This window comes from Suricata suricatta, chromosome 2, assembly GCF_006229205.1.
Source record: "Suricata suricatta isolate VVHF042 chromosome 2, meerkat_22Aug2017_6uvM2_HiC, whole genome shotgun sequence".
In the NCBI taxonomy this organism is placed as follows: domain Eukaryota; kingdom Metazoa; phylum Chordata; class Mammalia; order Carnivora; family Herpestidae; genus Suricata; species Suricata suricatta.
In genome coordinates this window covers 77,311,381-77,322,981 of record NC_043701.1, presented here as the reverse complement: position 1 = coordinate 77,322,981, position 11,601 = coordinate 77,311,381, and the positions used below count along the sequence as shown (strand labels likewise).

At 36.2% G+C, this 11,601-nt stretch overlaps 1 protein-coding gene across 6 annotated transcripts in view; it reads right to left on the bottom strand.

The window, feature by feature from the left end:
• Window positions 1–11,601, bottom strand: part of CDK14 (cyclin dependent kinase 14) — a 583,363-nt gene that overhangs the window by 266,267 nt on the left and 305,495 nt on the right. For all 6 annotated transcript variants that reach the window (XM_029928660.1, XM_029928676.1, XM_029928646.1 and 3 more), the window contains one exon: window positions 4,596–4,658. In XM_029928660.1, the coding sequence (XP_029784520.1) occupies window positions 4,596–4,658 (63 nt within the window). The remainder of the gene's footprint in view (window positions 1–4,595; window positions 4,659–11,601) is intronic.

Below are 11,601 nucleotides of genomic sequence, written 5' to 3'. Positions count from 1 at the left end.
CATTTAGGCTTTTTCCATGTTTTGGCTATTGTTGACATTGCTGATATGAACATTGGGGTACATGTGCTCCTATGCATCAGCACTTCTGTATCCCTTGGGTAAATCCCTAGCAGTGCTATTGCTGGGTCATAAGGGAAAAATTTTAAATAGGAACTTTCAAGCCACTCTCCCACTGCTGCCTCCCTTCCAGTGTTGCTGTTGGAAAGCCTAAGGCCACTATAATTCTATCACAGTAAGGCTGTTTCCTTTTGTAGGATTTTTCTTCGAAACCAGTGTTCTAAAATTTTGCAATAAGGACTCTTATTGTCATTCTATTTTCATTAAATGTTATGGGCATTTAATGGACCTTCTTAATCTTGAAACTGACATCCTCCATAGCTGGAAAAAGTGTAGCTGAATAATTATTAATGATCCCCTCCTGCACATCTTCTCCAATTATTCAGAGGTTGGATCTCCTGGAATGGACCTCTAATTTTTTTTTTAAACTTTCTCATTTTTCAGATCTGTGTTTTATACCCTATTTTCTAACAAACCTCTTGAGCTTTATCACCCACATTTTTTGGTCATTTTTTATTTCTTTTAGCATATTTGTTTAATGTTTATTTTTGAGAGGCAGAGAGAGCACACATGTGCGTGCAAGTGGGGGAGGGGCCGAGACAGAGGGAGCCAGAGGATCCCAATTCGGTTCTGCATTATCAGCACAGAGCACAACACAGGGCTCAAACTCACAAACTGTGACATCATGACCTGAGCCAAAGTCAAGAGTCTGACTGAACCACCCAGGCACCCTTCTGTCATCATATTTTTAATTTCTAAAGCAATCTCTGTCTACTTTTCCTTTTTAAAAAAATAACTTATTCTTATTTTATAGATATATTTCTTCTACATCTTTGAGAGTACTGATAATTTTTTGATGTCTTCTTTCCTATCTTTCTCTAATTTAATGCACACAACTTTGCTTCCTCCAAGTTACTTCTGTCAAAGGGGGTCTTCACTGCAGAATTGTCTGAATTCTTCAGGTCTGTTCTCTTGGATTGATCAGATTCTCCACAAAAGACACTTACAATTTTTTACCTTGAAGCATGGGTCTGATACCTATTTTTGAAGCACCACAGGCCATACCCTGTCTCTCATACGCTTCCCCATCCCTCCCTACTGGCCCAGCCCCTGCCTACGGTGATCACCCTACAGGCAGAGTGAAGAGCAGTGGAGGCAGGCTGTAGGCTGTGAGAGGGTGACAAGCCAGGACTGGTGGCAAGCACACATGTCCTTCACGGGTAGAGCCATGCAGGGTCACAGGGAGAACAAGGGGACACTGTGGGTCAGGGGAGGCACCCTGGACTCTCAGCACTGGGTCTGAGGAAATGCATACCTCCCGCTACTTACAGGGATTTTTAAATCTCATTCTGAATTTGGAAGAGAAGGGAGAACATGCATATATTTAAAGCTTTGCAGGTGATTGCCATGGAGCCTAGTTTGAAGACCTTTCCAGTACATTTTGGCAAATCCTCAAGAAATCGAGATTTCAACAGCTATGTATAAAGGGATACCATACACCAATACACTTTGCTGAGTTTCAGTAATTCAAAATGGTATAAGATGAGGTAAATCATATCACTCTCTTTTAAAGGCAAAAATGTAGTAGGGCATCAATCTGTAATCACATCAAACAACTCCTGAGGAGGTATAATTCCTGCTCCATATGACTAATATGCAGACTTGCTGTGTGTGTTCCATCTAATTTCTGTGACATTATTTCTATACTGACTGCACAATGAATTCACCATTAAGTTTCTCACCACAGCCTAGGAAGGAACTACCTATTAAGCCGTGTTTACTGCCATGGCACAAACAGGGCTGGGAATAGGTAGCAAACACTAAGTATCTAAAGTACAATGAATAATCACCGATTGAGAAAAAAGCTTGCAGAACGTGGATAAGATATGTTGAAACATGATTTCAAGTACAGACTAGTTACTGAAAAACAGCAACCTAGAAATCAAGTTCCTCAAGACTACTGGGAGATAAAGGAAAAACAAAATATAATGGAAAAAGCAGAACTTACAAAGGCCACAAAAATCACCAGTAACACTAGCCTGAGGATGGTGAACATGGCAGTGTTTTGTGGAATAAGCTTTTTTCTTTGTTTCACCAACACAATTTTCCAGCCAATACTTGGCCCATAACTAATGACACACAGAGGGCTGATGAGAAAACCAAGCAAAAATAATAAAAATCCAGTGATGCCATGGTTCTTTTTGAAAAGGTTCAGTCAGCTCTTTTTAATTTCAACCCTGTCACTGCACTTGGAAGTCAAGAAGTCAAAGTTAGCTCAGAGTAGCTGTTGATTTTTGCTGAAATTGGCAGTCTCAGCCCCCTAGAGCTGGGCCCCCTGGGTCCCCTAGAGCTGAAGGTCTCACTAATTGGGTTCTCTACAGATCCCCAGGGTTAAAGTAGGAAACAAGAATAAGGATGTACTGTACTATTGGTTTTGAACCCAATCAATCCTAAGAAGAGAATATTTAATGTGTAAGTAAGATAACTTAAAATGTTTTAATGTTTAGGGGAAAAAAACCCACAAAATTATATTCATGTTAGGATATCAATGTTTGGAGTTGGAATTAAATATGGCAAGATTAATAAAACAGGTCTTTCCATCTGTTAAAAAATCTTCCCCAATGTAAGTACTAAATAATTGTTTATGTCAATGGATACTGATTTTGAAGAAAAATGAACAAAGAAATTAAAAGGTATCTATCAATTTTAAAAAATACAACAAAAAAAGAGCTATATGAAACAACAGACTATAAGTACCATATTGATTCTATTATTGTCTAAAATGCAATGTATTTTCAGAGTTACTAAAAGTTAATGCTTTTTAAAACTATAAAATATAGGGCAGCCTGGGTAGCTCAGTCAGATGAATGTCTCACTTCAGCTCAGGTCATGAACTCACAGTTTCTGGGTTTGAGACCCATCTCAGACTGTGCTGACAGCTCAGAGCCTGGAGCCTGCTTCAGATTCTGTGTCTCCCTCTCTCTCTGACCCTCCCCTACTCATGCTCTGTCTCCCTCTGTCTCTCAAAAATGAATAAACATTAAAATATTTTTAATAAAAAAAATTCTACAACATAACTGGCTACCATGAAAATCCTCAACACAAATGCCACAAATATTAACAAGCACCTGAAACTTATTAAAAGAAAATCAACATTAGAAAAACAGACAATATAAAAGAATAGGCAACACAATTACAAATGGTCAAGAAACATGTGAAAAGGTACTTAATGTCACTAGCAGCCAAGAAAACACTAACGTAGAAGGTATTCCAATTTTACTTATCAGAATGGCAAAAATTAAAATGATTGGTTATGGCCCATGCCCATGAGAGTAAAGAATAACAGTCCTCCTATCATTTGCAACCTTGTGGGCAAATGTTCCAGTCAAATTCATTAAAACTGAAATCTTGTCTTTTAGTAAAAAAGAAATCCATTAACTAGATATACAAGAAAAGTAAGAGTGTAAAGGTTTTATACTATCATCTATCCTAGAATTCTTTACAATAGCAACTTTCCAGAAACAAGCCAAAGATCCATGAATAAGAAGCAGTTGAAAATTACTGTTTGTTCATACTGTGGACTCATATGCAGTTTTCAGAAAGATTACACTACAATCATATATTGATTTAAAGGGTATCTATGATAAATATTTGTAAATGGCATATAGTAACAGATGTTATTTTTGTAGAACAAAATAAACACACACAAAACACCATATGTGCATATATACCTTTACAAGCAAGGAGAAAAGTACAAAAGAAAGAATGCACCTGTTGCAAAGAGTGGTGTCAAAAGATAACGAATGAGAAGAAATGGGCAAGACTGTTCTTTACACACACCCACAGCGTAACTGGACCATGAACGGCAGCCCTTTGAATTACAAAACATGGGCACATCATTCAACCGTCGGTGTGACTTTGGTGTCTTCTGACTCTCTCACAGATGTCGAGAAAGAGACTCCTGTTTGGAGCATGAAATTTTGAGACAGTTTCTAAGATGGGTGCTGGGTCAGACGTTAGAAAAACTTAGTTCTGCTGACACACGGTAATCCAATTTGTAATAAAACGAATGAAGGAGAACCGTAAAAAATAATTTTCTTATCTATTTGTACATATAAATGAAAAAATATGCACTGTAGCTCACCATAACATTGTTTTGGATCATATTTTGGATCGATATTTTATATTGAAACTTACTGGTACTTTAGTATGAAGTTCCAAGGTAGAGCTACCTGAAACTCTCTTCTCTTAAAGACAGTGTTAAAAGAGAATTCCAGTGGATCTTACTTACTATTAGCAAATGTTTCCCCATGAAACAAAAATAGAATAAAATCTAAATAATTATACTCCAGTGAAAAGACTTAACGTTTAAACATGGTTTCCAATCATTAAAGAAAGCAGTAACAATGGTTCACTTGAATATCACTTCTCTTTAGACAACAATATTTTTTTAAAGTCATGGTAGAGAGATTAGACTTTGATGAAAAAAAATACACATGAAGAATGCTAACTGTTGGCTTAAAAAGATCTTTTCCTACCTTCACATTATCTGGATGTAGCCCCCCAGGGTGCTTGTCCATGTACTGACATAAATCAGTGTGCTGGAAGAAAAAAGGGATAATGCATTAACATCCCTTTGGCTATAACATGATGAATCAATATTTTTCTACTTCAAAGTCACTATTGCCTTCTGAACAAAGCAAATATAAGACACGTGGGTAGATTTTTTCATTGCATGTAGTTGAATGCTTCTCCGCCCCCTTGTTTTTAACCACAATTGAATCATTATCTTTAGGCTCTGCTTTATATATATATCTGTGTATTATTATAAGGAATTGATGTCCATAATTTAAGTGCCTAATTTGCCCGTCACTAAAAATATATTTTTCAGCAAAAACAAAAAACAAAAATACAAAAACAGACAAAATTAACTATAAATATGTGTACCATACCTGGAAAAAAAAAAAAACTAAACCAAAACACATACACATAGCACACACTAAACCAATTACATTGCCAATTATCTTGTATTTTTCAGGTGCAAACACAGGTTATGATTATTTATTTTGTATGAGATTAGAATACTACAAATATATCATTCTAGCTAAATTAATCACTGGATTTATTTAAAATTTTCATAACTATATTCATCAAAAAATAATTTTCAGGTTTCCAGAACTCCTAAATGTGTCTGGCAAAACATACTTTTAAATGAATAGAAATACTTTGAGAATTATAAATTGAAACAAATATATCCAGGTGTAACTTTTCTTAAGGTTTTATTTAAATTCTAGTTAGCTAACATACAGTGTAGTATGAGTCTCAGATGTAGAGGTTAGTGATTCAACATTTTCATAAAACATGCATGCTTATCACAACACATAACTTAAAAGGAATATCTCTAAGTAACACATTATGCTGTTACTCTTAAAAATATCCCCAGCTCAATTTGCCCACAATTATATTTATTTTCTTCTTAATGCTTATTCTTTTATATTATGAACTGTACAGAAATTTGAAAAAACATGTAGAGTTTCTATTCTAACTTTTCTTCTCTTATTAGAGGGTACTACAATGTTATGTTTATAACACTGAAACATTTTATCATTCTGGAAAAGCCATTGAACATGAGTATTTATGCCCCATTATCAAGCTTCAATTATTGAAGAATTTAGACTTTTATGTTATATTCAAGAATCTTGCTAAAGCCATGGTGACCGTAGGTCAGACTTCTTTACGACAGGCCAGGTTGGTACTGCTGAGGATACAGAACAACATTTTACATGCATTCATTAGTCATCATGCACTCCTTGAGAGCTTCTTGTGTTCCAGGCACAACACTAGTCACTAAAGACACAGGATTAAATGAAACAGTTGCAAGTAGAAAAAAAAAATAAAAATAAAAACAATTTTGTGGTGTAGACTTTGGAAAAGTTTCTCAAAGAAGTTACACTTGAGAATGAAAGAAGTCAATTGAAGGGTAACAGGACAGAAGAAATGCTTTATACATGTTTTAAGACAATCTGCCTTTATCTTAGACCACACTCAAGGTGTTTAGCTTCCAAATCAAAGTCTGGAGGACAGAAACTATGTTTGATTCGGAAAGTACTGCCTCTGTGGCCCAGCAAGGTGTCTAACACAGAGAAGAGCTGAATACAGGTAGAAATAGTTTTTTACATATAGTATAGTTCATTTTAAAAAAGACCCTAAAATATAATTATGATTTCCATGGAGTTTTTCCTGAGTGACTATATAACAGTTGGATATCATGCAAACTGAAGAATGAATTCTGGTCCCCAAACTGCCATTCTGTAACTCCGTATTATTAATTCCTCTCTCCTTTTGAATAGGGCTAACACCATCATCCTTAAAGACTTTTTTGAAGAAGAAATAAAATAGTACCTGATAAAGTACTTTTCACCTATGATACATAAAAATAAGGTATTATTTTAGATATTGCGCATTATATAGTAAAATCCACAGAAGAAGAACTGTATCTAATTTGTTCACACACAACAAATAGAAAGAAAATAGATGGGATAAATGTATTTAATAGCAGAAATTAATTAGAAACTAGAAAATAACAGGCTTGATCAATTAAACAGAAGTTCACCTCTATGAAAAGCCCAGAGAAGAACTCTATCTAACTTTTTCGTTGCTTCACACACAACAAATAGAAAGAAATCAGAGAAATGTATTTAATAGCAGAAATTAATTCATCAGGAACTAGAAAACAACAGGCTTGATCAGTTAAAGAGAAACTCACTTCTATGTAAAGCCCAATAATACATACAGTCAATGATATTGCAGTAGTATCACATGGTGACCATGGGAGCTACCAAATAACATATGAAGAAGTTGAACCACTATGTTGTACACCTGAAACTAATGTAACATTGTGTGTCAACCATATGCAAATGAAAAAATTTTAAGCTCAATAAAACAAACGATGGCAAATGTTTTTCTAAAGTTTAGGGTTTTATCAAGATGTAATCAATATTAAGAATGAGAAAAATGACAACTAAAAATGTGAAGATTTAAAAATATACTACAAACATACAATACTATAAACATTACTATACACATCTTTAAACCAATGCATTTAAAATCTAGTAAAAACACAAATTGTTAAAAATTGATTTTATAAGAAATAGAAATTGAAGAGCTATACCTAAGAGCACGAAGTTCAGATTGCTTTAATGGGAAATCTTGCAAACCTTCAAGTAGCAGATATAAATTACCCCAGAGTGAAGAAAAAGATAAAATGCTTCCCACTCCTTTAAGGTGGCAGTGTCAAAGCAGGCGAAAACAGTGCAGACATGGAGAGAACTATACTAACCTCTCTACGATCAGGGATGTATGAAGCCTAGTGACAGTAGGTACCAGAATTCAATATTGTATTAAAAGACTAAAACATTAGTACCAAACAAGGTTAAAGGTAGCAAAGAAAAAAAAATAGTTCCACATAAGTACATATATTAATGTGAACTTCTAAAATTAACAAACTAAAAAAGTGGAATGGTGTTGGGTACAAAATTTTCACAGTATTATGTATTTGACATATTTAGATGTATTTAATGCTAATTTTGTATACATAAGATTAAATGCTTATCTGATTTTGCATAAGGGTTATTTTTGCATAAATAAATAAGGCAAGGTCTCTGTTCTCATAAAGCTTACATTCTGTGGATTTTAGGTATTTGTGAATTACTGTAATTTTTATCAAAAGAAATATTCCAGCTTTTTGTTTAAAATTTTAAAAATTCCACGAGTGAAATCACACAGTATTTGTTTTTCTCTGACTTTTTTCACTCAGCACAATACTTTCTAGCTCCATCACGTAGCTGCAAATGGCGACTGTATCTCGCAGCAGATACACATATCTCACAGCCTGTATCCACTCATCAGTAGATGGAATTTAAGAAACAAACATGAACACAGGGGGAAACGACAGAAACAGATCATAAAACAGACTCTTAACCATAGAGAACAAACTGAGGGGTGCTGGAGGGAGGTGGGGCGCGGATAGACAACATGGGTGACGGGGATTAAGGATGAGACTAATACTATACTGTGTGTTAACTAATGGGAATTTAAATAAAAACGAAAATAAATAAATAAAGCTAACAAGCAAACAAACCTATGAGGAAGGAAACATATCAGGAGTTGGGGGGAATATTTCTGATCCTCAAAGTACACGGATATCCCTCTAAGTATATAATCAATGATATTAGCATTATGAACTGCCGGAAGCAGACTTCTCCAAAATGAAATGTTGGGAAATTTTTTACATTTATTCATTTAAATTCCAGTTAGTTAACTTGCAGTGTACTATTGGTTTCATAAAGAATTTTCCAAACCTTCTAAATTTCAAAACTCATATTTCCTTCGATGTATGACATCAAAATATGTGTGTGTCTACATATATATCACATGCATACACACATGGCCATCTAGCTGTGTAACCTTGGGCAGGTTACACAACCTCTGTATATCAGGATCTTCTTGTGGGTAATGAGAATAATCCTAATATAACTTACCCCAAATGGATATTGTGAAAATCAATGATTAAATATCACAATGGTTTCAGAATACTCCCCAGTACACACGAGATGCTACAGATGGTGATGATGATGATAACGACGATGACAACAACAGTGATGGTGATGATGATGATGATGATGATCATTTTATGTGGTATGTTTACAGTAGTGGGGGGGTTGGGAGGATTACAATTAAAAATGGAATGATAAATACAGTCATAAAACTGGAACTCCTAGGGGCAGCATTGTATCTTTATTATACAGTGCGCTTCCTGTCTGTGTAACCAGACATTCTTATTCACATTCCACAGCCAGTGAGACTACATCTAGCCAATACTCCAGATTGCTCTGGGTGCAAGGCTATGCAGAAGCTCAGATGGGAAAAGAAAGAAGAGAGTGTACAAGGTCCCACTTTGTACCCTACCAAACTTCTGTTCTACCTGTATTAAAATGGTTTCTCTCTCAAACAGAAGGCCTCAATGGCATGTGACCAAAAGATCAGTATCCCTTGTTTAGATATGGATAATCTCAGATCCATCTGGCTTGGTCTCTGGCTATTTCTTATTCGGATACCAAAAGGAGCAGGTCACTACACTAGATGCCTGGTGACTGCAGATGACACACAATTCCTCTTCACCCTCCCATCTCTATCTTGGCTCTTGGCTGACACTCCTCTTTCCCTCACTACATTATGTCTCACCTATGTTCCAACACTTCCCTCTACTCACTCCATCACTGTTGCTGTTCTTCAGGGTAATGCCCTTAGAAGCACTTGGGACTGACAGGTTTATACCTGAATGCCTAAGAACACTTCATCAATCTTCCATGTAGTGGATGGTTTTAAATGAAGCTATCAAGTATGGCTAGACTTAGAGACCAAGCAGGAGACGAGTGAGAGCGGGGGGCTCCAAAGGCTCAGTCCCCACACTAGCATATACTTCTTACAAAATGAGTTTCCTCCTTTCTCACTCTTGATTACCCATCAGGTAGCATTTATTTGGTTATTAACATAGGTGTCTCTAGGAGAACATACCTGAAACTCTAACACGCTGGCCAATAAGTGCTCTCTGTAAGGAGTTTGCCATTTTTATAATTTGGCTTTTCTCATACTGATTTCATTACTTTGTGCCTGGATCATTTTAGAAGGCAGGAGAGAAATCTCCCTTTACAAAAAGGCAGGATACAGAAAGACCACAAGAAATTGGAAAGGTTTTTTATTCATAAGCACTTTCATTTCAATCATATGTAGACCTGAGAACTGCACGACTAGCAGCCGTGAGATTTAAAAAGGGAAAGACATGAAAGAAAACTACAAAGATAAATGATGGATATAACGACCATTTCAAACAGGCCTGAGTGGAAAAGAGACCTTTAAAAGAGGGAAGAGAGGCCAGCAAGCAGAAAAGACGAGAAACAAGCTAGACTGCGACACTCAGCTCTTCATAGTTTCCGCTCTCCAGCTCTTACTCTTTTTGAAACTGACGTTGCTGGGTCAGGAGAAAGCAGCAATATCCCTCCACTGAAAGCCACTGGTAAAGAGCTTCTCCGGAGATCACAAATTCAGACAGTTCTCAACATGAAATGTTACTCATATTCCAGGGCAGAATGAAGTCAATTGTTAAGTAGGCTTCACCATTCAGTATTTGCTTATGTTTCTTTTCAAACAACGTATTAACCATGAAATGGGGTCGTCTGATTGTTGGACTTTCAGATGATCAAACCTCCTATTCAAGAGACATCACGTTCTTCAGAGAAATCATGTTTTCGCATTAGCACTGGCTTTCAGACTGAGCTCTTCTCCTCAAGCAGGAATCCAAATAAAACGCCTTCCCAAATACATGCATTTGTTTCCATTTTCCTATAATGTTAAGTATAATGTCCACTATATTTGGTAGTTAATTTTGATATTCTTCAGAAGCACTGCCAAAATAGGACATTGAAAATAGCACAACCCTATTTTTAGCACCTAGGCTAAAAATAAGGAAGTTTTTCCAAGGGGAAAACCAACAGAAATCCTCATTTTGAAGTTATGTTAAGTTTAGCCTCCACAGCCTTTGCTTCTGTTTCATTTACTTTTCCATTTTAACAGTGAGAGGAGAGTCAGTGTATTTAAGCTTGGTGTAATTTTTACAACATTAAAAAAAACTACTTCATAAGAGTAAGAATATGAAAAGATTCCACAAGATAATGGGACAACTTCTGAATTTCCGTATTCTTTTTTTTTTTAAATGTTTTATTTATTTTTGATACAGAGAGAGACAGAACATGAGAGGGGAAGGGGCAGAGAGAGAAGGAGACACAGAATCCAAAGCAGGCTCCAGGCCCTGAGCTAGCTGTCAGCACAGAGCCCGACACGGGGCTCGAACCCACAAACGTGAGATCTGACCTAAGCCGAAGTCGGAGGCTTAGCCGACTGAGCCACCCAGGCGCCCCTGAATTTCCTTATTCTTAAGGAACAGGCTTAATTTATGTTTAAATGCCAAGATTCAGTTATAATTTCATCTTGAAATTAATGAAAACTTGATTTTCAAAAACAGAAAAATTAAGTGAGAACATGATCATAAAAAAAAGATGGGACGTGTTAACAACTAGCTGGTCAACATGTTCAAGTTGGACGCGTAAAAACACAGAGGTCTCCTCTCTCTGACTGTTGATTATTTATGAAGCTCCCTCATCCTCATCTGCCTGATTCAAGATATTCCAATTGCTTCCACATCAGTGATTGATTATAAAGAACCTTTAAATAGTAGTGACTAGTAAGAGCTCACATGAAAAAAACTGCAAATTTTGAAGAACAAGAGCAATTATTTCCACTCTTTGGTGGTAGTCCCATGTGGTCCCCAAATTAATGGCTACAGCAGTAAGTGCCAGTGTGACCAAGACAGCAAGTATGGCAGATGTTTACTTGTGATGCATACTCTATTGCTGGCTAATGTCACCTTCATTCCCTTTGTCCCCTGTCTGAAACACACCACAGGCATTCTAACTAAAACCACACTGG